The sequence below is a fragment of the Microcaecilia unicolor genome, chromosome 3 (assembly GCF_901765095.1).
Source record: "Microcaecilia unicolor chromosome 3, aMicUni1.1, whole genome shotgun sequence".
Lineage (NCBI taxonomy): Eukaryota > Metazoa > Chordata > Amphibia > Gymnophiona > Siphonopidae > Microcaecilia > Microcaecilia unicolor.
In genome coordinates this window covers 196,784,670-196,810,897 of record NC_044033.1, presented here as the reverse complement: position 1 = coordinate 196,810,897, position 26,228 = coordinate 196,784,670, and the positions used below count along the sequence as shown (strand labels likewise).

Here is a 26,228-nt window from a genome sequence, read left to right as displayed (position 1 = left end):
TTTCCAAATGATCCACTCAAGTACCGATGCCCACCATAACCCTACTGGTTCAGATCCAGAGATTGGTGGGGGAGGGGAGGGGGGCTTCTTGGTGTTAACAAAATGATTGTGTAACTGCCATAAGACATTTAAAAAAAGTGTCACAACTTGGTTTCAACAAGGAACAAAGGTTTTTGTAACACGGCAAATACCTACATCACCTGAATGAAACTCACCTTGAGCTACTGTTGGAAAAGGTGTGGGCTAAATCCACTTTAGCATTATAAAGTAGGTCTCCTTCCATCCCTGGACATAGCTGTAACACTTATAACTCACTTTAGATCTGGAGTACTAAGAAGAAAGGCGAAAGATGCACATCTGTACAACCGAAGATCGGATTTAATAAATGAACCATGGCATAAAAATAGAGACATCAAGTAGTTAAAATCCAGAGCTCGTCATATATTTAAAAAGGCCGTTTCTGATTTCTACTTGTATTAGCACCATTAGCCGAGGTACAAAGCCAACTTCCCTCCCTCCCTCCCCCCAAAAATGTTTACAAGTTGTTTCATTTGCAGTCTGCTTAAAACACAATCTCATGAACAAAAAGAAAAGCAAACAGTGAGACCACTGTGCTGTTCACTGTTCTTTCCTCTTCCCCTCTGATGCATAATGTTTCCAAAGCCTAGGGGGAAAATGTGGTTTCTATGGTCTGTCAGGTACAGGCAAGCAGCAGGCTGTCAGAGGAGCCCCCTCAGAGACAGGGAAGGGTCTCCCACCAACACCATCATAGTGTGACATTATTGTATCAAGTCTGTTCTATTTCTAGACATGTAAGCAAGTCCCAGAGAGTCCGCATTTGGAAATTAATAAAAACTATTACGCAGCATTCACGTTCCTAGCTGGAAGCTGGCTGACATTAGACCAAGCACCACAGAAGGTGAAATTCCCTCACTGCCACGTGGCTCTACCATGGAGAATCCATAGGCCAAGCTCGGAGGAGAGGAAATGTGGTTATGCCAAAAGGTATCCAGCTGCTCTTTCCCCCAGCAGGAACTTCATATCTTATCTGACAATATGGAGCCAGCGCAGTGACTGCATTGTACAAACTGTGAGCCGTGGCATCTCTGTTCTTGCTCGCTTGGTTTCAGGCAATAAACAGTCATGTCATCACCAGGTGATGTCTGATTTAGGCTGAGGAAGGGACAATTAGTTTCACGTGGGGTGGGGAACACAAAGCATTGCATTTTGGAGTCCAACATGCGCATCTGTTGCGTCCTGAAGATGTGCGCGGGCTGGTTGGTTTTCGAGGTCGCTGAGGTTAGAAGGTTGTGCAGCAAGACAGAAGGATGCCCAAACACTGCCTTAGTACACACACCATTCTCCAATGAACTTTCAGACAAACTTAAGACTGACATTTTGTTAAAGAAGGACCCTCCCCCCCCCTTAGTTCCAAAGACAAAGTTTGCCTCTTCTGTACATACACTTCCTACCCAACACCACCCCAGTAGCTGACTCTGCAAGGCCAATAATGGCCGAGTGATCTCTGGGACTTGCAGTTTCCAGCAGTATGGGCACAGCAATAAGGGTGAAGAGGTCATTTCACCACCCAACTAGACTTCAAAGGAAACCTTGGATGGGGGGGGGGGGGGCCTCTCCTGGCTGCAATGCAGTGACGCAGTGCTCTGAGACCCGAGCACCACCGTCTTTAGCCCTGTCTGGAGAGAAACATCCGCAGCTCCCCTTCAGTCCGCGTGCCTCGTCTGTGCCTTCTTCCATGAGGCACGACTGAGCACCCGGTAGAAGCCTCGCAAAATTTTGTACATCCACAAGAAGTTCAAGATATCCAGTACCACACTGGAAATAATCCAGGCCACTTGGGGACCACGGCCCAGCTTCTCGAAAGCCTCGGTCCCGAAGGTTGCAAAAACTTCACCGTAGTAGCGCGGGATGACTGCAATGCGCACCAGGAAGAAGACGGTCACCATAGCGAATCCATTCAGGAGCACTGGCCAGGAGGAGCGTGGCTGTCCCGTTGCATCAAAGAACCACCTGCAGGACAAGAATAAGATCACTGAGTTCCCAGAGGCTGCAGCTGTAAAAATGTCATCATGGAATGTTGCTACTAATTGGGTTTCGGCCAGGTCCTTGTGACCTGGATTGGCCATTGTTGGAAGCAGGATACAGAGCTAGATGGACCATTAGTCTGACCCAGTATGCCTGTTGTATACTAAATCTCCGCTAAAAACCAAACACATTGTTTACAATTCTGGACATGCCTGCAGGTGACTGCTGAGTTGCTGCTGTAGCATATGCATCCAGATTAGCTCTGCAGTATCCTGAAGCACAACTACCATTGGAGGAGGGAACAGAACTTCATGTGCATACAAAGCTCTACCCCCACCCCATACAACCCACCTGCCTTTCTCAGACAAAAGGACTGTGCTTCTACAAAGCCTACCTCTGATTGACAAATGGCGTTGACAGCTCTGAGATGAGGCGGAAATTGGCAAAATAGGGAAGCACACCCCGGTTCTGCAGATTGAGAAAAAGAACCTGTATTATTTAGAGTAAATTCACACACTCTGATACCTTGTCCCTAGGATAAGAGGACTAATGGGCAGAGAATGGTGGACTTACTAGAACATATCCGTAGGCATAGAGCACCGCCAGGTGGTGACAAATAAAATATGCATCCCCCATCAACTTCCAGTACCGTGCAAGCAGCAGGATGTCTGAAGGGAAGAGGAAAACACATTTACCTAAAACCTAGAGGAAATTTCAGTGCTGCAGGATGCCAGCTGAATGCAGCAAGGAAATTAGGGGCTTCAGCTCAGTCAGACAATCAGTTATAACCTACACAGGGGCTGGCTCAGAGGATGAAGTGCCCTCTAATACCATGCTGCAGAGCTGGTATGGAGGGGGACAAACAGGGCCATTGCCCTGGGCCCCACCTCCACAGGGGGCCCCAACCCTGCTTGAAATTGAAGGAGATACAGACCTTCTCCCAAACATCTGCCCAGGGCCCCAGTACATTTAACACTGACCTAGCCATGCTGAGACAACCTGAGTTATTTATTACACTTGCTATACCGCTTAAATGCTACTCAGTTTATATGGAAAATAACTAAAAACAACGTACAGATCAGAAAAATAACTACAATGTCAGATAGGATAGAAGGGAAAAAGAAGAAAACACTGGTATACCAAGCAAATAAATGAAGGAATGAAAAACCAATAGAGAGTTAGAGAGAAGAGTGTCCCCTAACTACCATACTGGGACACTGGGTCAGAGGGAAGAGTGTCCCCTAACACCATGAAGGAACACTGGGTCAGAGGGAAGAGTGTTCCCTAACACCATACTGGGACACTGGGTCAGAGGAAAGAGTGTTCCCTATCACCATACTGGGACACTGGGTCAGAGAAAAGAGTGTTCCCTAACACCATACTGGGACACTGGGTCAGAGGAAAGAGTGTCCCCTAACACCATGAAGGAACACTGGGTCAGAGGGAAGAGTGTTCCCTAACACCATACTGGGACACTGGGTCAGAGGGAAGAGTGTCCCCTAACACCATGAAGGAACACTGGGTCAGAGGGAAGAGTGTTCCCTAACACCATACTGGGACACTGGGTCAGAGGAAAGAGTGTTCCCTAACACCATACTGGGACACTGGGTCAGAGGAAAGAGTGTCCCCTAACACCATGAAGGACCACTGGGTCAGAGAAAAGAGTGTTCCCTAACACCATACTGGGACACTGGGTCAGAGGGAAGAGTGTTCCCTAACACCATGCAGGGACACTGGGTCAGAGGAGAGTGTCCCCTAACACCATGAAGGACCACTGGGTCAGAGGAAAGAGTGTTCCCTAACACCATACTGGGACACTGGGTCAGAGGGAAGATTGTTCCCTTACACTGTGCTGGGACACTGGGTCAGAGGAAAGAGTGTTCCCTAATACTATACTGGGACACTGGGTCAGAGGGAAGATTGTTCCCTTACACTGTGCTGGGATACTAGATAATAAAAACAGTAAAGTGGCCCCTCAGTGACTGAGCTGGAGGGACACATTCCTTAGAAATGAGCCTGAGCAGTGTTTCCTGGCAGTGAAGTGCTGCTGCAGTATTTACCATACAGGAGGTAGCCACAGGTTATAGCCACATTCATCTTCACAAGGCGAGGGTCTCCCCTGAAAGGCAAGTCAAAACAGGTATCACATGCGCTCACTGATGTGGAAGCTGGGGTTGCAGTGAAAACTGGTCCTTTTGCCACCTCACCCCAATCCAGGCGGGAGATTTTAGGCCAGTCCTGCATTTCATTGTGTAGAAGCAGGGACATTTTGGATGTAAGTTCTGGCCTGGCCAAAAGGTCTCCCTCCTGGAATCAGCCTGTTGTAATGCTTGAGCTTCTCTGTGTCTTAGTTTTAATTTAATCTAACTTTGTCATGTGTTTTGACATTCTCCTTAAGCCTACTTCCTCATAAGCCAGATTCATATTGCTCTAAGGGACATGTTCATGAACTGGTCTGGAAAGACAGCAAAATCCAGAGTGGAAGGTCTGAAAATGCAAAAGGAAACTGTCAAAATGCAGAGAGTGCAGGGGCTGAAAATTCCAGAGGAGACTTCAGCAAAATGTAGAGAATGCAGGGGTTGAAAATGCAAAAGGAAACTGTCAAAATGCAGAGAGCGTAAGGGCTGAAAATACCAGAGGAGACTCCAGCAAAATGGAGAGAGTGCAGGGGTTGAAATGCAAAAGGAAACTGTCAAAATGCAGAGTGTGCAGGGGCTGAAAATACCAGAGGAGACTCCAGCAAAATGGAGTGAGTGCAGGGGTTGAAATGCAAAAGCAAACTGTCAAAATGCAGAGTGTGCAGGGGCTGAAAATACCAGAGGAGACTCCAGCAAAATGGAGTGAGTGCAGGGGTTGAAATGCAAAAGCAAACTGTCAAAATGCAGAGTATGCAGGGGCTGAAAATACCAGAGGAGACTCCAACAAAATGCAAAGACTGAATATGCCAGAGGAGACTTTGGTAAACTTAGAGACTGCGGCCTGGTACTGCCAGCCCTGTTGACCTTGGACAGAGTCTCCTGCTGCCATTCCCAGCAACTCTAAGCAAGAAAGCACACGGAGTGGCCAGATCCTTCCAGACTCCCTCTGAGAGCAAGTCACGGGACATGAAACAAGAGGAATATTATGCTTGTGTACAAAAGATGCCTTCATTCCTCCCATCCTGCTGCTGGAAAGAGGCTGTCCCCCTTGGCACCTTCCCTAGACTGTCCCCCATGATGTCTGGGCTGGGAGGGCCACTATGGTGCATCTCTACTCTGTTCTCTATTCCCCATCCCCCCCCCCCCCCCCCATGGGAGATATCAGCTTGTGGGAACTGGCATCCTATATGAGTACCAGATCTCTCGCATTAATGAAACTTCAGTGTCCTCTAAGCAAGTGCTGGTGGCATCAGAGACCATCTGGTTTTAGCCACACCAGCCCTGCTATCTTCAGACCCTGCCTGCCTACTGCTGTGAAATGAGCAGATACCACTTAGGCAGCTATGGGGACAGGGCCTCTGAATCACCACCTGACTTCTGGTGGGGCAGAGGGTGGGGGAGGTATCGGGGCTGTAAATGGATCTTACCAGACTGGGTCAGCATTCACTTTCTCATCAAAGGCTAAGATGTACAGACAGAAGGAGCCCACAATGAGCGCGTGAGATGTGGAAACACACCTAGGAAAAAGAAGAGAAACTCCTTAGCCACCTTCCTTCCAAACATGAGCCTGTGTTATCACATACAGGAGAAAGCGCCTGGACCATGTGGCTTCTCCCTAGTCATAAAGAGGTGATGAGAAAGGAGCAGCTGAGGGGAGAAATACTTCAGTGGTGTATCTTACCTGCTGGAAATTATATTCAGCTTGGGATTGAATAAGTAAATTCATTGTTTTGTTAAATTACGCTACTTATTTAGCAAAGTCTGTTTAGACAATAGTGTACCCTTTAAAGTCTCTGTTAGGGTTTTATATAAATAGTGTTTTAGTCTAACATAGTATTTTAGGTTGGTTTTTAGAGCTTTTTAGAGCACAGATAGCAATTGAGGGAAGCCTTTGTTTAATGTTCACGATGATCCTCCCTGTTGAGGGTCAAGGCCAAGGCAGAGAAGCTCATGTCCTGGAGGTGAATATGTGACTGAGCAGATGGTGTCGTCAAGACCATTTTGGCTTCCTGGACCACGGGATGTTTTACCAAGGGCTGCTGAGCAGAGATGGTGTCCATCTATCAAAGAAGGGAAGAAGCGTCTTGAGCAGCAGACTGCTAAACCTACTGAATAGGGTTTTAAACTAGAAGCATTGGGGCAGGGTGATCAAAGCCCCCAGGTGAGTGAACCATTAAATACCTCTACACGAATGGGGGGGAAAGGGGGACACGTCTGGAAAGCAATATATACTAATGCCTGAAGTAGGGGAAATAAGGTTTTAGATCTTGAGGCTGTGATGGAAGAGGATGATTTGGGTTTAGTGGCAATCACAGAGACATGGTTCACAGACAACCATGACTGAGATATAGTTAGACCAGGCTATAATCTGTTCAGGAAAGACAGGGTAGGAAGAAAGGAAGGGGGAGTGGCATTATATGTTAAAGATAATATTAAAACTACAACCTTCAGGACCAGTATGCCATCGATTGAGTAGAACCTATCTCAATATATCAATGGTATCAATGTGAACAATATACTTTTCTTGCACAATTGCAGGAACCAAGTCTGATTTCCAAAGAACTATTTCTCAAAAATATGATTCATTAAAAAATAGGGAGAAAAAGACCTCATAAACGAGCCAACCCACACACCTTGCTGATTCAAATTCCAGCACTCAATAAATGTGGTTGGTCCATCTGTAATCATAGGTCAAAAAACTCCCTCAGAAAATAAACGTTTAGTGGATCTAAAACAATTTTCAATTTTATTAAACGTTTATTTTCTGAGGGAGTTTTTTTTGACCCATGATTACAGATGACCAACCACATTTATTGAGTGCTGGAATTTGAATCAATGACGGTCTTTTTTTCTCCCTATTTTTTAATGAATCATATTTTTGAGAAATAGTTCCTTGGAAATCAGACTTGATTCCTGCAATTGTGCAAGGGAGATAATATTAAAGCCACCCCATTGCAGGACCTACAGGGTAAGGAAGAGGCACTGTGGGTAAATGTGGAAAGAGGGAATGGCAAATTGGTATGATATTCAGGCCTCCTTCACAAACAGAAGTGGACAGTGATTTCATTGAAGACATTCAAAATCTAGCTGTGAAAGGGGAAGTACTACTAATAGGTGATTTTAATTTAAGCACAATGGAACATATGAAATTGAAAACTTGGTGGCTGGGAGAATGCATGGCAGCGGCATCCCGGGGAGGGGGGGGGGGGGGGTAAAAAAGGAGGAGTAGCCATTCTGTTTAAAAAGGGAATAGTGGGAACAGCTCAGATAATTGCAACAGACCCAGAGGGATGCTATATACTGGTGCAGGCGGTTATTAATCATCGGAAAGTATATCTGTAATATCTATGCACCTAATCAATACGACAAGAAATTCTACTGGGCCCTGAACAAGTTACTTTTGGCAAAGGAGTATGCCCCTCTGGTGATTGGGGGGGATTTTAACGCAGTCTGTGATCCAGTACTAGACCGCTCAGCCCCGAACCAGAAAGCCACATATTATTTATTTATTTGTTGCATTTGTATCCCACATTTTCCCACCTATTTGCAGGCTCAATGTGGCTTACAATATTACATCATGTCAAGCGTCATTCAAGAGTAGATACACAATTAATTACATACAGAATATTATGCGAATAAAGGCCTGCTTGGCTTGAGTCAACTGCTGGGCTTAGTGGATGTATGGCGGGAATTGCATCCTATGGACAGGGATTATACTCACTGGTCACGAGCACATGCAACGCAAACACGCATAGACTATATACTGGTAGCCAAAGAGGAGTTTGGAAGGGTAAGAAAATCAGAAATAGGTCCGTATGCTATATCTGATCGTGCCTGGGTCAGGATGGAGTGGGCAATAGAGACTGGAGAGGGACCATAATAATAGATGGCGGTTTCCCCTGGAATTGTATAATGACCCTAAATTTTAAAGAGCGCCTGTTGAGGAAATGGGAAGACTACAAGATAACAAACGAGGAACACGTGCAGGATCCGGTGCTCTACTGGGAGGCAGCTAAGGCAGTGCTCCGGGGGGAAATCATAAGCTACACACATCATATAAGGAAAGTACGGGATAATGAAATTATAAATTTGGGGTTACTATTAAGGAGGACACGACAACGATATGGGCAGTTGCATAATAGGGTGGACAGGCAAAAGCTAATAGAACTACAAACAGCATTGAATACATTGTTACACCAGAGAGCAGCTAAATCGCAAGCATGCTACAGATACCAATTATAATAATGGTAATAAAGCAGGTAGATTACTGGCAAGGCTGATAGATCAACGCAAAGGCCGGCAACACATGGCAACCATACGAAATAGCAAGGGCCAACTGGTACATACAGATCAGGATATTTGTGAGGCCTTTCATAAGTATTACAGTATGGGGAGAGTTATATTTGGATAATATTCAACTACCCACAGTGAACCGGAAAGAGGGAGATAGACTGAATGCTCCAATATCAGAAGATGAGGTGGCGGCGATGATAAATCAAAGCCCATTAATGAAGGCACCTGGAGTGGATGGCTTCCGGGCAGAATTCTACAAATTGATGGGGGTGGAAATTGTCCCAGTACTTACTAATGTTTTTAACAAATGCATGGAAGAGGAGCGGGCACCCCCCTCGCTGGCTATGGCACAGATAGTGGTTTTACCCAAACCAGGCAGAGATCAAGCTAAAACAGAGTTTTATAGGCCCATATCGCTTTTGAATTTTGAGGCTAAACTTCTTGCTAAGATCATGGCGAACCGTATGGCTAGGGTTTTGCCCAATCTGATACACGAGGCACAGGTTGGTTTCGTGAGAGGGCATACGGTGGCTGAGAACATACGTACCATTTTGTCAACGCTGGAATACAGAGATCGCAAGGGTTTTCCGTCACTTTGATTAGCTTTGATGCTGAGAAGGCTTTCGACCGGGTACACTGGGAGTTTATGTTTGCATGTTTGAAGGCATATGGATTTGATGGATGGTTTGTATCAGTCATTAAGGCCCTGTATGCGAATCCGCAGGCGACGATATTGATTAAGGGGCAGGAGTCAGAACTGGTTCGGGTACTTCGGGGTACGCGGCAGGGCTGTCCTCTGTCCCCCTTGCTTTTTATGTTAACATTGGACCCCTTAGTTCGGGACATAATGGGAAACCTAGAGATACACGGCGTCCAGATAGGTTCTTACTGTTTTTAAAGTGGCAGCTTTTGCTGATGATCTGCTAGTTCAATTACGGAACCTGCAAAGCTCGCTGCAGGCGCTGTTGGACTCCTTTAAAGAATATGGGGATTTTGCGGGATTTAAATTGAATTTAGATAAATCAGAAGCTCTGCCGTCGTCGCCGCAGGTAAAGAGCCAATGGGACGGGGAGTTTCCGCTGAGGTGGGCCACAGGTTCTTTTAAATATCTGGGGATTTATCTATCCATGGAGATCAAAACCTTATATGGGTTAAATTTAAGGGCATTACTGGAAGCTACTGAGAAACAGCTATAAAACTGGAGAGACCTACCAATCTCCTTGCTAGGACGAGTGGGATTAATACAAATGGTTATATTCCCAAGATGGTTATATGCCCTCCAGAGCTTGCCAATAAGGCTTTTACAGAAAGACTTGAAGAAATTGTACAGGTTAATTGGCAAATTTTGTTGGGCTGGCAAAAAACCCCCAAAACTTAGAGTGGATAGGTTGATTGGTCCCTGGAATCAAGATGGGGAGGGGGGGTTACCAGATTTAAGACAATATAATTGGGCGTGCTTATTGAGACATTTAGAGGACTGGTATGAATCTAAACAGGTATATACCCCAACAGAATTGGAAAAAGCCTTATATGCACCGTATGACTACTATACATTGTTACATTTGTGGAGGGTACGAACGCCAGTGAGTTTTAGCAATGGGATTTTAATGCGTCCAATGCAAGAGGATTGGATGCGGCTGATAATTAAGTTGGGAGGTAATGCAGAGGTCTCAGATCAATTGTCAATTAGAGGGAATATAGCTTTTGAGCCAGGGAATGATAATCCCACCTTCAGACTTTGGGAACAGAAGGGCATACATAAGTAGATTAGAGAACCTGTTGCTGAAAGAGCGACAAATGATAAGTTTTTCACAACTCCAGGAAAGGGTGGGGGCAATGAATTTTTTAAGGGTGTCTCTGATGTAGGGTTTTCAGTTTCAAACTTACGTAAGGCCCTGTTACAGGGGGGACCAGAGAGGGATTTTGAGTAGTTGAAAAGTAAATGGGCAGATGACCTGGGGGTGGTTTTGGGTTCCTGGGATGTCGCTGCCACCATTCAGGGCATACCTGCATTGACGGCTGAGGCTCGATTAAGGGAATGTGGGTTTCGAGTGGTACTTTGGGCATATATGGCGGGGGCACAATTGGCACATATGGGGGTTAGTGGAGTGTACAACTGTCTGAAATGTAAGCAGTCGGTTCACACCCTCACGCATGCCCTTTGGGGATGCCCTATCATTAAATCTTTGGGGGGGCAAATCCACAGATGAGTCGGCTACTGGCCCGAGACATAGGTGGGTCGGTGGAGCAATTGCTGCTGGATGTCCCTCAGGCTTTCAATGTTTTAAATAAACCTGCGGCACTGTTGTGTTGTAAACTTGCTTTAGTGGGGAAAAAAGACATTATGCAGTATTGGACAGTAGAAGAACAGCCAGCTTATTCGCACAGGAGAAATCAGGTCCACCAATTGGCAGTTTGGGAAGCAAAAGATATGAAAGGGTCACCAAACAGGTACAAATCTTACTTGGCGGTTTGGAACCCATACCTTCAAGTGTTGAGTCCCACGGGGGCGTAGCCTCATCCTTAATAGCCTGCGATCCACTGATGATAGGCATCGCCCGCATTAGGGGGTAGAAGGAATAAGAGTTGACAGCTTCTGAAAGAGGGGGAGGGAGGGAGGGGGAAGGGGGGGGTAGTGAGGAGGGGGGTGGGGTGCTGTAACTGGAACCTTTTGTTGGGAGGTTTTGTGATATCGTAATAAAAACAAAAAATGTTGAATTATAACAGGAGAGGGAGGGATGGGGTGGGGGTTACTGTTCAAATATATTTGATGATCATAGACGGTCGGTAGCCCAACTGTTTGGGGAGGCTAAAGGGGGCGGAGCTTATCTCCATACGCTCCGTGGCAGCGATGTCAATGAAGAAAAAGACACTACAGGCTCGCCGCCAGCGTCTCCCTTCTCTCTGCACACATTGCCCCGCCCTCACAGAAACAGGAAATGCATCACCACAGAAGGCGGGACACTGTGTGCAGAGACAAGGGAGAAGCTGGCGGCGAGCCTGTAGTCTTTTTTCTTCATTGACGTCGCTGCCACAGAAATAAAAGGTCAAAACGGGCGGGGGGGGGGGGGGGGGGGCTGCATCGCAAATGGAAGTCCACGATTAGGCTGGGGAGGCTTAGCCTCCCCAAGCCTCTTATACGGGGTGCCTATGTTGATGATGTAACCACTATCTTGTCTACGCAAAGATGGTTTTGGATACATATTCTCTTTATTGTCTGAATGTTGAAGGTGGTGATTGTTCATTTTGTTAAATCATCAATAAAATTGTGGAAACATAATATAACTAGGTAAGGAGGGGGCGTGGGGTTAAAACAATAAAAGTTTATTGACGGTTTATAATATTTGAGCTTCACTTGATACAGATTATGTATACTTGAAGTACAATCATTGGAGAAGTTGTTATCTCTGTTTTGTCTTTAATAAAAAAAAGTTGAAACATAATATGCCAGATGTTGATTGGGGTATCCCTATTTCAGGGTCTTTTATAAGCAGGGAGATGTTGGATTCTCTACAGGGGGAACTATTCCAGCCGTTGGTAAAGGAACCATGTGAGACGGGGCCATAGCGGACTTAGTGTTTACTAATGGGGAGACTGTTTCTGATGTTACGGTAGGTGATCATCTGGCATTCAGTGATCACCAGATGGTGTGGTTTAATAGTAAGATAAGTGTGGAGAGGGTTAATTCAAAAGTGAAGGTTCTAGACTTCAAAAAAAACTAACTCTATGCTGATGGGGGATTACCTCAAGGAATTGCTGTCCGGATGGGAACATCTGGAATAAGCTGGAAAGCAATGGGCAAACCTGAAAGAGCTATTGTAAAAGCAACAAACCTTTTTTTTTTTTTAAAGGAGAATAAATAAATTTGAGGAAAAGGAGGCCGCTTTGGTTTTCAAAAGTAGCAGCTGAAAAGGAAAAAGAGGTTAGCCTTTATGAACTACAAGAGATCACTGTACACAGGCTGCAAAGAGCAAATCCTAAAGAAACTTCAAACAGCCCAGAATACAGCAGCCAGACTTATCTTCGGAAAATATGAAAGTGCAAAACCCTTACGAGAGAAGCTACACTGGCTCCCACTCAAGGTACGCATTACTTTCAAAGTATGCACACTAGTCCACAAAATCATTCATGGCGAAGCCCCAGCCTACATGTCTGAGTTAATCGACTTACCACCCAGAAATGCAAAAAGATCATCCCGAACTTTCCTCAACCTCCACTTCCCTAACTGCAAGGGCCTGAAATACAAGACACTGCATGCATCAACCTTTTCTTACATGAGCACGCAGTTCTGGAACAAACTGCCACGGAACCTGAAAACGATATATGAACAAACCAACTTCCGTAAGTCACTGAAGACACATCTTTTTGATAAAATTTACGGAAAGAACCAAAACACATAAAGCTCACACGTACTGTTCAGTAATACATCAATACATCCACTTATGAATTCACAACCCCCTAATCTCACCACACTCATACCTTTATTCACAGAAAAATGTATACCATATGCTTCATATAGCGCCCCTTAATTTCCCGTTCTCTCCTTCCAATGTCTCATTTCTCTCATTTTTCCTTTCAATCAATTTATTCCTTATCGAATTTGACTTTATCTCGCTTACCCTTCACAATGTAATCCATAACCTGAATTGTAACAAATTGTATTTCCATTATTCATAATGTATTGGAAGTTACACTGAGCCCGCAAAAAGATGGGAAAATGTGGGATACAAATGCAATAAATAAATAAATAAATAAAGAGGAAGACAAGCTATAATATCTGGAAAAGCTAAAAGAAACTGGTAGTCAGGAAAGCAAAGATGCAAACAGAAGAAAAAAAATAGCCAGTACGGTAAAATGGGGAGTCCTGACATTTTTTAGATACGTTAGTGATAGGAGGGAGTTCAAAAGTGTCATTGTGAGACTCAAAAGGTGAAGGGGAGGAATATGTAGAAGTTGACAAAGGTAAGGCGGAATTGCTTGACAAATATTTCTGTTCTATGTTCAAGCTGAAAGACTGGAAGCAGGACCGCAGAAGATAAACACAAATAGGAATGGAGGGGTGGTGGTCCCTGAACGATCTTCAGAGGACTGTGTTCGTGAGGATTTGGCTAAACTAAAGGTGGACAAAGTGATGGGACCGGGTGGCATACATCTGAAGGTACCGCAGGAACTTAGGGAAGTTCTGGTGGCTCCACTGGCTGAGCTTTTCAGTGCTTCTCTAGAGTGAGGAGTGGTCCCGGAGGACTGGAGAAGAGCAGATGTGGTCCCTCTCCACAAAAGCTGAAGGAAGAGATTGGGAACTACAGGCCGGTAAGTCTGACTTCTGTGGTAAGTAAATTAATGGAAACGCTTTTATAGCGGAGACTACTAAAGTTTTTGGAATCTAATGGATTACAGGACCCAAATCTGATTAATTTCTTTGACTGTGTGATCAAAGAGTTGGATCGAGGGACAGCAATAGATGTGCTGTATGGGAAAATTAGGTTCTTACCTTGATAATTTTCTTTCTTTCAGTCACAGCAGATGAATCCATTAACTGATGGGTTGTATCCGCCTACCAGCAGGTGGAGATAGAGAACACATGGTGTTCCTGGACGCCCAGCCCCTTCTGCCTTCAGTATATGAAATTTCCAAAGCAGAGTGAATAAGAAAGGCAAAATAACATAAACTTTCCTCACAGAGAACAAACGCCCCTGAACCGCAGCAATAACCAAACAAAGGAGGGACGTTATCAACCTCCTGCAATAAAAACAGCATGTAGTAACTCTGATAGCTTGCTTTCAAGTACTGATGAGGCACAATGTCTGTATGCAACATCTGTACAAAAACTAAAGTCAGACAGGGAGGGATCATGGATTCATCTGCTGTGACTAAAGGAAAGAAAATTATCAAGGTAAGAACCTAATTTTCCCTTCCTGGTCATCAACAGCAGATGAATACATTAACTGATGGGATGTACCAAAGCACTCCCTAAGTAGGGTGGGAACAGGCAACTCCGCGAGCAAGCACTTGCGCTCCAAAATGTGCATCCTGCCGCGCTGCCACATCCAGCCTGTAATGCCGCACAAAAGAGAGCTGAGAAGCCCAGGTAGCCGCACGACAGATCTCTCGAAGAGAAAAGGCACCCGTTTCAGCCCACAAAGAGGACTTTGCCCTCGTAGAGTGCACTTTAAATGCTTCAGGCGGCGACCGCCCTGAAAGCAGATAAACAGAAAAAATGAGTTCCTTAAGCCAGTGGGCTATAGTGGCCTTAGGCGCCGGAAACCCCCGTTGGGGACCTGCCAACAGAACAAATCATCAGAATTCCTAAACTCATTTGACATCTGCAGATACTGCCACAGAGCCCTGCGGACATCCAAAAGGCGCAATTGCCCAAAGGAGTCCGGAAACTCCTCCTTACAAAAGGAAGGAAGAAAAATCGGCTGGTTCAGGTGAAAAGCTGAAACCACCTTAGGCAGAAAGGAAGGCACCGTACGAACAGTTACCCCGGATTCCGCGAACTGTAGAAAAGGATCCCGACAGGAAAGAGCCTGAAGCTCAGACACTCTTCTTGCCGATGTCATTGCCACTAAAAAAACTGTCTTGAGAGTCACATCCTTCTCAGAAGCCTGTTTAAGAGGCTCAAACGGAGATCGCTGGAGCGCCTTCAACACAAGCCCCAGGTTCCAAGCCGGACAGGGCGACCGCAAAGGAGGACGGAGATGAAGCGCTCCACTGAGAAATCGGACAATATCCGGATGAGCAGCGAGGGACAAGCCGGAGACTTTCCCCCGGAAGCAGGCCAACGCTGCCAATTGAACTCGAAGGGAATTGTAGGCCAGGCCCTTTTGCAGCCCGTCCTGCAAAAAGTCCAGTAAAAGCGAGACTGTCGCCAGAATTGGCAAGATAGACTTTGGAGTACACCACGCCCCAAAAGCGCGCCAGACCCGAGCATAAGTCACAGAGGTAGACCGCGTGCGAGCCTGCAAGAGCGTGGCAATAACCTTATTAGAATAGCCCTTCTCCCTCAATTGCGCCCTCAAGAGCCAGGCCGTAACACCAAAGCGGCAACGATCTTCCATAGTCACCGGACCCTGAACTAACAAGTTCGGAACCAGAGGCAAAGGAAGAGGCGCGTCCACCAGCATCTGCCGGAGATCTGCGTACCACGGACGCCTTGGCCAATCTGGGGCGATGAGAATCACCAATCCTCGGTGCAGGCGAATCCGAAGTAGTACTCGCCCTATCAAGGACCAAGGAGGGAACACATACAGGAGGCCCGAGGGCCAAGGTTGAGCCAGGGCATCCAACCCCGCTGAGCGAGGATCTCTCCTTCTGCTGAAAAAGCGAGGGACTTTGGGCGTTTACGCTTGACGCCATGAGGTCCAAGCCTGGAGTCCCCCATTTGGCACAAATCTGAAGAAAAACTACTTTTGCCAGTTCCCATTCCACCGGGTCGATTTGATGTCTGCTGAGGAAATCGGCTTGTATGTTGCTCTGACTGGCTATGTGAGCTGCGGATGGCAGCTCTAGGTGGTGCTCAGCCCCGTTGCAGATCTGAGACGCCTCCGCAGCCAGGGCCCTGCACTGAGTGCCGCCCTGATGATTGATGTAGGCCACTGCTGTTGTGTTGTCCGACAAGAACTCGGACAGGAAGACCCTCCAGTGTCCTGTGAAAGACCAGAAGAGCCTGGAATATTGCTCTCAGTTCAAAGCGATTGATGGACTATCCCACTTCTGCGGTGGACCACAGACCCTGAACATAACATCCCTGGCAATGAGCTCCCCAGCCCGAAAGGCTGGTATCCGTTATCACCAGACACCAAAACGGAAGAGCCAGTGGCATCCCCTGCCGCAGCATGCTGTCGGAAACTACTACTACTACTATTTAGCACTTATATAGCGCTACAAAGCGTACGCAGCGCTGCACAAACATAGAAGAAAGACAGTCCCTGCTCAAAGAGCTTACAATCTAATAGACAAAAATAAAGCAAACAAATCTCGGCTATAGTTGTGACTCCCAAGCCCTCAAGGCCCAGTAAATGATTTTTTTCAGAAGTAGATATTCCCCTACCCTCAACACCATGTCTTCAAAACCACCTCTTCCATCCCCATCAACTTCTCATACCATCTCTTCTATCCCCCATCATATCCTCACACCACCGCCTCCACCTCACCCCAAAGAACCTACCACACACATTCACTACCATCCATATCACACCCTCATATCACCGCCTCCATCCCACACCCTCTCGCACTACTTCTGCCCCTTTCAACCTATCAGGTCACCTCCTTCACCCCATGAGCTCCTCACATGCCTAGCCTACTCTTGAATCACATTCACCAAGCCACCAATCCATACTGCGCTGGGCCGCAGGAAGCCACCTTAGTCTGCGTTGGTATTCCTGGGAAATCGGAGACTATTGCTGAAGCAGAGCAAGCTGCAGTGGTCTCATGTGAGCTCTCGCCCAGGGAACCACCTCTATGGTGGCCCTCATCGATCCCAGGAGCTGAACAAAGTCCCAAGCTCGAGGGCGAGGCATCTGCAGGAGCAGGCGGACCCGATTCTGAAGCTTGAGGCGCCTACTGTCGGGAAGAAAAATGAACCCTGAAGCTGTGTCGAACTGGACCCCCAAATACTCGAGAGACTGAGGGGGCCAGGTGACTGAAGAACTGTAACAACTCTGGCTGTGGCAAGTCGGCTTTCGTCTGCCGAATCCGCTCTGATGAGCCAGTCGTCTAGATAAGGGTGAACTCTGATACCCTCTCGCCTGAGAAAGGCAGCTACCACTACCATCACCTTGGAAAAAGTCCGAGGGGCAGTTGCCAGGCCGAAAGGCAAGGCGCGAAACTGGAAATGGCTCAATACCACAAACCGGAGAAACTGTTGATGCGGCGGCCAGATGGGAATATGCAAATACGCCTCCTTGAGGTCCAGAGACGTGAAAAACTCTCCTGGCTGTACCGCCGCAATGACGGAGCACAGGGTTTCCATGCGGAAGTGTCGCACTCCTAAGGCCTCGTTGACTCTGCGCAAGTCGAGGATAGGTCAGAACGACCCGCCTTTTCAAGGCACCACAAAATAGATGGAGTAGTGATTGCAGCCGCGTTCGACGGGAGGAACCGGTACCACCGCTCCGAGCTTCAGCAACACCTGCAAGGTCTCGTGTACCGCTGCCCGCTTGACGGCAGTGCCACATCGGGACTCCAAAAACGCGTCTCCCACCGGGGCAGCAAATTCTAGTCGGCATAGACAGTCGGTGGCCCAACTGTTTGGGGAGGCTAAAGGGGGCAGGGTTAGGGGTGGAGCCAGGGGTGGAGCTTAAATCCATAATTGTCTGATAACACACAGAAAAAATAAATAAAAATAAAAGTCACAATTAATACCTTTTATTGAATTTAGATATTAGATATGTATCATATGTCAAAGAATAAAGTGGTTGCTCAAAGCATATACTAACCACAATCGCTCAACTGTAAAACACTATGCACAAATTTGTGCAAAAACACACTCAGAACCTTACTGTGCCATAACACTAGGCAGACCCTAATACACCAATATACCACCCATATGGAAAATGCAGACCGTCAACAATATGAAACAAGGGATCATAATATCACAATTCTCATGTAGAGCCACAAAACACCCTTTTAGGGTGGATAGTGTTCACAATGAGCTCCTTTTATTAACGACTATATGTAGATCCTTCAAGAGGTAGTGTGTCGTGATTTAGGCTCTAAAACCCTTTCTGATATTTTGGTGCCACCTCAGTAAGGCCAATACACAATCTCTCCACCGCAAAACACTATACACAAACTTGTGCAAAAACACACTCATAACCTTAGCAAACCATAACAGCACTAATTCCAAGAACAGGACGAGCTACAACCTTATGCGTGGAAAGGCAGCACTGTAATTACACCGGGCTCTGAAACCTAGTGAAACAAAAAAACAAAAACCCATAAGGGGCTGTAAATACTACACACTGGTAGAATACTGCACCTTGATTACACATGAAAAACACATGACACAACAGATATGAAGGCAAAACTGGAAAGTTACCTCAAGAAGTCAGACTCAGCATGCAGCAATACTAGAAAAATTGAAACTTACATGCAAAATATCACAGATGCACATTTCCAAAAGCTGACATATTCCAGTTAATAAATTCTGAATAAAATACTTTTTTTTTTACCTTTGTTGTCTGATCATTTAGTTTTTCTATTCGCTTTGGTCCCAGTGTCTTCTTTCCATTTGATATTTTTTCTCTCACCATGTCCACTATCCTCCTGTGTCCTTATGCGTCCTTGTGTGTCCTTATGCGTCCTGTCTACCATCTGTAGCCCTGTCCCTATCCTTTCTCCAGTTTCAGCATCTGCCCTCAAAGTGTTCCGATCCAGCCTTTAAATTCAGCAATTTTCCCTTCATCCATATCCAGCATTTCTCCCCTCCCCTCCATCAATGTGCATGTACTTCCTTTGTCTTTCCTTCCCTCCATCCTTGTCCAACATTTCTCCTCTTTTCCTTGCCCTCCACTCCATCTATGTCCAGATTTCTCCTCTCTTCCCTCCCCTCCATCCATGTCCAGCACCTTCCCTCTTTCTCTTCTACCCTTCCATCAAGTGTCATCCCTCTTTCTCTCTCCATCCTTCTACCCATTACCCTCTCCCAATCCTTCTGTCTATTGTCTCCCTCTCCTTCCATCCATTGTCTCCCTCTATATCTCCTTCCTTCTAAACAGTTCTCTCTCTTGACCCTTTTCCATTCAGCATGTCCTCTCTATCCCCATCCTTCCAGTGTCTTTCCTCTTTCTTTCTTTCCCTCCCTACCCTTACGTCCAGTGTCTTCCCTCTTTCTGCCCCCTCCTTCCAGCTTTTCCCTCTTTCTCCCTCCTTTCATTCAGCGTTTCTCCGTCTGACAGCTAGGGTCTCCCCCAGTTTCTTTCTCCTGCCCATGTCCCCTCTTTCTCCCGCCATCTTTCCACTAATCTCTCTCTCTCTGTACCCCTCTTCCATCCAGCATCTTCTCTCTGGCTCTCCCCTGCTCTTTTCCATGGCCCCTCTTTCTCTCCCCATCTCTCTCTGGCTCTTCCCTGCTCTTTTCCATGTCCCTGGCTTTCCCCTGATCTCTTCCATGTCCCCTCTTTCTCTCCCCATCTCTCTCTGGCTCTCCCCTGCACTTTTCCACTTTCTCTCTCTCTCCTCCAGCGTCCTCATGCATCTCTCCTCTCCCTCATGAATCCCACCTTTCTCTTCCCTCCCCTTCTTGCTTCCATCACTCTTACTCCTTTCTCCACCCCCCCCCCCTTTTCCCATGCCCTGCCATTGCTTTCCTTCCTCCCTCTTCCCCTTAGATGTGGCATCTCACATCCTCCTCTCTCCACCCCCCTTTCCCTTTGGTCGGTCTGTCTGTCTGGCATCGCTTCCCATCCCCCCCCGGACTAGTGCGGTACCGTATCGCTCTCCCCCTCCGCTCCTGTCACATCGTCTTTGAACAAGGCTTCCTTCCTGTAGCATCAGCAATGATGTAAGTGCCGTTGCTTTCAGCCTGCCCCGGAAGCCTTCTCTGGACAGCATCCCTCCTACGCGGGAAGCTGTTCAGAGAGTGCTTCCGGGGCAGGCTGAAAGCAACGGCGCTTACATCATTGCTGATGCTACAGGAAGGAAGCCTCGTTCAAAGACGACGTGACAGGAGCGGAGGGGGAGAGCAGCACCGCACTAGTCGGGAGGACGGGGGGGGGGGGGGGAGGGAGATGTTAACGAGCTGCACCAGCCCCGCCCTTGCTGCACTTCTGGCTGGGGAGGCTTAGCCTCCCCAAGCCTCTTATACCGGGCGCCTATGCTAGTCGGTAATCTTCTCTGATCAGGTCCAGGACCCACTGATCCGAAGTAATCTTGGTCCACTCCTCGAAAAAGAGGGAGAGATGACCCCCTACTGCGGGAACCGACGAGTGGACCAGCACCTCATCATTGTGGAGGATGCCCCTGAACTCCTGGGCGTTGTCCGGACACCGCAGTGCGTTTGTCCGAACGAAAGGAGTTCCTCTGCTGGAAACGGGTACGTTGACCAAACCCCGCAGAGCGCCCTGGGCGATACCTGCGAGCTTCGCAAAAATGTGGCCTGGAAGAGGGAAAAAAAGGACTTTTGGAAGAAGGCCTCGACCTATCCTCATGCAACCGTTGGGACTTAGAGTCCCCTAGGTCCTTAACAATCTTCTCCAAATCCTCCCCAAATAAAAGAAGGCCCCAAAAGGGTAACCTCACCAGCCTTTGCTTAGAGGCCATGTCAGCCGCCCAATGCCGGAGCCAAAGAAGGCGGCAGGCAGCAACTGCCACCGACATCTGCTTAGCCGAAGCTCTGACCAGACCATAAAGGGCATCAGCCAAAAAAAGACAGGGCAGACTCCATACGCGGGCCGACCTCAGCGAGGGAACCCGCTCAATCGGGGGGCTGCTCACAGGCCTGCTGCAACCAGGAAAGGCAGGCCCAGGCTGCATAGGAACTGCAAATAGCCGCCCGTAAGGAAAGGCCCGAGATTTCAAAGGACTGCTTCAGCACGGCTTCCAGCCGCCGGTCCTGCATATCTTTCAAAACGACCCCTCCCTCCACCGGGAGAGTAGTCTTTTTAGTCACACCGTGACTAACGCATCCACTTTAGGCATCCCAAAGAGGACCAACTGACTTTCACTCAGAGGGTAAAGGTGACACATAGCCCTGGTCACCTTCAAGGGACCATCAGGGTCAGACCATTGAGCTGAAATAAGCTCTTGGATGGAAGCATGCACGGGAAAAGCCCGAGAAGGCTTCTTAGTGCTAGCCATCCTAAGATTGATAGAAGAGGCAGCGCCCTCGTCAGGATCTTCAATACAAAGGGCCTGTAAGGCATCAGAAATGAGAGCTGACAGCTCGTCGCGGTGGAAACTCCGAACCGCTTTAGGGCCATCCAACTCCTGTGGCAAGCAGCCACCCTCGTCTGGATCATCAGTCCGTGATGGCCTGCCAGACCCCTCAGACTCCCCGAAACTAGACCATGGGGGAGAACAGGGTGAAGAGTCCCCCTCAGCTGCCTCCGCCTCACTGATCATAGCTTCATCTGTACAGATCCCCCAGACTCTGCCAATGTTATCGAGCCCCTAATTAATGTGTCCTCGCCACGGCTGCAAAAGTCCTACTCTGCTTCTCAAGTGGCTTTCCCCCACTGAGCTACACTATTACAAATCAAAGGCAAACCTGGAAGGAGGGTGTTGCGCCTGACGGGCAGGAATAACTATTTCTCAGTTGCTACCCTTGGAGGCTCATTTTTGCCCAGAGTAGGAATATACCAAGAAGAATGAGTTAACACAAGGCTTCCTCAATCCTGTCCAGTGGCCCAGCAGCCAGTTGGGTTTTCGATATATCCAGATTAATCAGGCCTGATTTAACGTGCAGCTCTATTCATTGTCTCTCAATTTGATGCTATTATAAATATTGTAAATATTAACAAAAAAGTAAAACGTACATAAAAATATGTCTGAGTTGAAGCAGTCTGCCCATTACTGCCTTCAAACCATTAGCTCCTCCCTCCAGGGCCAGTGCTACCATTACACAAACTAGGTACTTGCTTAGTGCTTCAGACTTTGGGGGTGGCAGAAGTGCCCCCTCAAAAAGCTCCTGCAGTAGCGGCTTCCAATCTCCCTTCCCATTTTGCCCCCTAAATCTGGGGTCTGTGGCCACTGTGGGTGGGGGAATAAAGGGTCACCTAGGGTGCCTAATCTTCTTTCACTCGCCCTGCCTCCCTCCAAAGCAACCAAATGCTATCCCTGAACCAGTCCTCCGAGCTCTCTGTCCCGGGCGGAATCCTGTACCTATCTCACTGGGAACAAATGGGTCCTGGCCAGCTTGGCCCTTAAGCTGAACTCCTTCACCACTACCAAAATGAAAGCCTTGGATTCTCAGTCTGGCCAGAGGCCTCTCACCATCACTTTGCCATTTGGATACTGCAGTGAGACAATGGACTGCAGCGAGTGGGATGTATTCTTGCCCTCACAGTTGGACCTTGCACCACAGGTCATTTCTGATGAGGAAGATGGCATCTCCTATATGGTGGCATTGTGCTGTACGTACAAGCATGAACTTGTTTTTTCCTGAATGCAGGGAGGCACCGAGGTCATCTTCCCTGAGAGAATGACATGTAGTGGGCCTGGTGGCAGGAAACCCAGTCCAACTGGTATCTCAAGTTTGCAGGTCTGAGCTCTTCCTGAATACACCTGCTCGGTTTCACGCAATGTTTCACCTCCTCTGTTGTTTATTTTTAAATCCTCATTTTGGTGCATTCTAGGCCCTAAAGGCCATGCCTTTCCTAGCTTACCTTACTGCAAGGCTTCCTGCACCTGATGCTATGGCTATGCAGTTTTTCAGGGAAGTGATCATGCATACATCTATGTCCTGCGACTTCACCATGCACAGGCAGAAAATTGGATTGGCTAGGATAGGGGAAGCCCTCAGAAGCAGAGCTCTGAGGCTGAACTCTGCATGGAACAGGGTCAGCCTAACTCTAAGCAAGACCAGGCTAGGTAACTACCTAGGCAGCAGCAAAGAACAGCTACATTCACATTGAAATAAAGAACAGCACATCCTGTAACCTGCTTTTTGCATGAGGATTGGGATTGTTTAATTATTACAGTGTTGAGGGGAGGATTAAGGCTGCTGGTATGCGTGGGAGGGATGAGGCACCAAATTACCTGGAGTCCCACTCGCATTTCTTGCCTGCTGGCAGCTCCCGGTACCGCTGGCTGAACGAGGACGAGAGATGTGGGCTCACTGCAGAGAAGAGAAACTGGAAGACCATGAAACTCCCAGCGACCACGCTATAGCTGATCCGGGTGCTGTCGTCCATCTCCTGTGCTGCCATTCCTGTAAGGGGGGGAGAGAGGAGGTAGCACTATATCCATCCCTCAGCTGGCTGCCTTTCCACTTTTACCCAGTGCTAGGGAAAGGGGATTTGAAGATAGTAGGTCCAAGGTGAGTTACATTCAGGTGCATTAGATAGTTCCTGTCCACAGAGGATCCTCTGTGAAACTGAGGTACCTGCCCAAGATTACAAGGAGCACCACTGTGTGATCAGCAGTCCAGGAGAGGACCCTGGGCTCTGGGTTTAAGAACTATTTGACATGTTTCAGTACTGACTCCCCTGTGCTTAGGAAGGTGCTGTCAGAAATTGTCTCGTTTCCTAGCCAAAGTGACATAACACATGAAAGAGGCATCCTTTCTGCTGTAAAAATATAAGGCTTGCAAAGGTAAAAAGAAAGACTGCAGATGGGAAAAATGAAATGAATTCTGCCCACCCAATATCAGCGGTGTGTGTGTGTGTGGTGGTGGTGGGGGGGGGGGGGGGAATCCCACAGCCCGACTTCAGCAGAAACATATGGAGAAAAGAGCAACTCACCTGCAGCCTGGTGGTCCAATGGACTACGAAGTCGGCAACCACAGCAGAAATTTGTCAGCCAAGGACCCGGAGAAGCAACACGTCTGTAACTGTAACATCAGCTACCGGTTAATTTGTAGACGATAAAATCCGCATCTCCAATGCAGCATCACAAAAGAATACAGAAATCAAAAAACAACAGAACCAACCGGTTCCTTACGTTAGAATCCGCCCACTGACTCAGACCCAGCCGCATTCAGAGGGAGAAAAACCCGCCGTCGTCTACCTTTGCTGGCAGGGGACCCCAACCCCCGCCAGCCGAGGTCCTCTTCTTCCTTTGTTCTGTTGCTGTCTGACGTCCTGCAGACAGAAACAGAACGAAGGAAGAAGAGGACCTCGGCTGGCGGGGGTCCCCCACCAGCAAAGGTGGGGGAGGGTTGGTGGCGGGGGTCGAGGTGGTGGCGGCGGCGGCGGCGGCTAAAATGTGCCCCCTCACCTTGAGCTCTGGACCCCCCCCTCCTGCCGAAGTCTGGCTACTACCTTTAAGGACACCGACCCCCTTTCATTGTTACCCTCCTCTGGTTTGAACCCCGGTCCGGTTATAAACACAGAACCTCCTCCCGGATCCATTCCTATTTTGTGCCTATTCCCTGCTCTCTCTAGAGCCCAGAAGATTACACAGTCCTTCCCCCCACCCCCCTCATAAATCCAGAAGCAACAAGAGCTGAGCCACATCTGATCCTGAGAGGGGGTAGCTGTTACACAGTGACAGACAGACCCCTCCCCTTCCCTCAGCCTCCTTCCTCCAGAAATGCAGATGTGAGGAGGGGAAGGAATGGGATTCCCCCCCCCCCCCCCCCATTTAAATCCAGAGACATGAAGAACCGAGTCACATTTGTGGCAAAAGGTAAAAAACGGATACAGGGGGACACTGACGGCCTCCTTCCCCGTTCCTCCAGAAATGCAGATGTGATTGTGAAGCAGGGAGGGCAGCCCAGCCAGCAAGAATCGAGACAGATCCGATCCTGGGAGGAGGCAGCTGCTACCCGGTGACAGTGACAGACCCTCCTCTCCCTCCCCCTTCCCAGCCCCTTAATCCTCCCGAAATACGAATGAGGGGAGGAGACCCCCCCTCCCATCTCCGGATTGGGCATCCTCAGGATATTTAAACGTGGCCCCGACTGCCGGTCACTCACCGGCCCCTGCAGGCAACCTCCGGCCGGACAGACCCCCCCCCCCCCCCCGGCCAGTGCCACGGTTGCAGCGCTCTCCAGAACCAGGACTCCGGGGCGATCGGAGTGGACCGGGCGGCAGCACCCGCAGGCTGCACAGAGCACCGAGCCGGCTGGACACGGGACACGTCACACGCCCCGCCCACTCCCAGGACATCCCCGCCTCCAGGGGTGTGGCCACAGTTTAACGCCCAACGGGTCTCTGCAAGCGAGTGACAGGACAGGAGCTGTGAGGGGCGCAGCAGGCAGGAATGAGGTGCATTAGAGACCTGTGACTATGTGTGTGAGGGTTTCAGGGGTGCATTGGCAGTGCTGTATGTGTGTGTGAACGTCTGGGGACCAGAATAGCAATATAAGAATGAGATGAATTGGCAGAGCGGTGAGTGAAGGAGGTGCTGCAGAGAAGAGTGAGGTGCATTTTTTTTCAGTATTTAGCAAAAATATAATAAATATTGGTGTATGTATTGCTTTTCATCTTAAATATGTTTAAAAAATAGCCTTTAAGCACTGTATCTGACTGGCTGTGCCTGGATTGACTGGTGGCAGGGGGGTAATGCTGGGGGCGGGATCTGAATGCTTGTATGGGGCACTGGGGATGGACTGAACAAAGAGGTATTGTGTGCTGTGGTCCTAGTCTGGATGTGGCAGATTAGACTGAAGGTCCCTCTCCCTCGCCCAGGTTAACTGTTTTAGATTGAAATCGTGAGATTACTTACCTGTAATAGAGGTTCTCCCTACACAGCATAACTGAGTAAGTCAACGGTGCCCTGAATGGATTAGCTCTGCAAAGCTTGAAAAGGGCCCTTCCTGCAGAGGAAAGTGGTTGGATTCGTGTGGCTGATTCATCCTGTTCATGAAGAACCCACCCCCACCCCCGAATCAGCCACGCTGGTGAACCCGAAACAAAGGGGAGGGAGGAAGAGTGCTCACCTTTTACAGTCTGCAGGCGAAATTATAATAAATTAGCAAAAGGAACCACATCACTGAAGCAGCTGGAGGCCAGAGGGGGCTGGTGTACTGCAGTTCAAGGGATCATTAATTGTATTTGTACTTCAAAAGTGTGGACAGTCTTCTTAGAAATGAGCCATTGAAATCTGGACTGGACACAAGGAGAGAGTAACTGTGTCACCTACCGG

General features: G+C 48.0%; 1 protein-coding gene across 3 annotated transcripts; it reads right to left on the bottom strand.

Moving 5' to 3' along the window:
• Positions 1-393: 393 nt before the first annotated feature.
• LOC115466026 (transmembrane protein 56-like) lies at positions 394-26,112 on the bottom strand. Of its 3 annotated transcripts, none has more exons than XM_030196975.1 (8): positions 26,023-26,112; positions 23,882-23,970; positions 23,178-23,349; positions 5,612-5,701; positions 4,107-4,165; positions 2,620-2,714; positions 2,441-2,514; positions 394-2,031 (listed from the first exon to the last, which is right to left on the bottom strand). In XM_030196975.1, exons 3-8 carry the CDS (start codon positions 23,345-23,347, stop codon positions 1,725-1,727), a joined length of 795 nt encoding a protein of 264 aa, XP_030052835.1. In that variant the 5' UTR covers positions 23,348-23,349; positions 23,882-23,970; positions 26,023-26,112; the 3' UTR covers positions 394-1,724. The 3 variants fall into 3 exon arrangements, with proteins under 3 accessions (XP_030052835.1, XP_030052833.1, XP_030052836.1); XM_030196973.1 differs by lacking the exon at positions 26,023-26,112 and adding an exon at positions 25,057-25,175; XM_030196976.1 differs by lacking the exon at positions 26,023-26,112 and adding an exon at positions 24,081-24,145.
• Positions 26,113-26,228: the final 116 nt, after the last annotated feature.

Coding starts and splice junctions, on each gene's coding strand:
- LOC115466026 (XM_030196975.1), bottom strand. CDS start 23,347: ATGGCAGCACAGGAGATGGACGACAGCACCCGGATCAGCTATAGCGTG. Junction 2,515..2,619: donor ATGCCTACGGATATGTTCTA/GTAAGTCCACCA, acceptor CTCAATCTGCAG/AACCGGGGTGTGCTTCCCTA. Junction 2,032..2,440: donor ACGCCATTTGTCAATCAGAG/GTAGGCTTTGTA, acceptor CTTGTCCTGCAG/GTGGTTCTTTGATGCAACGG.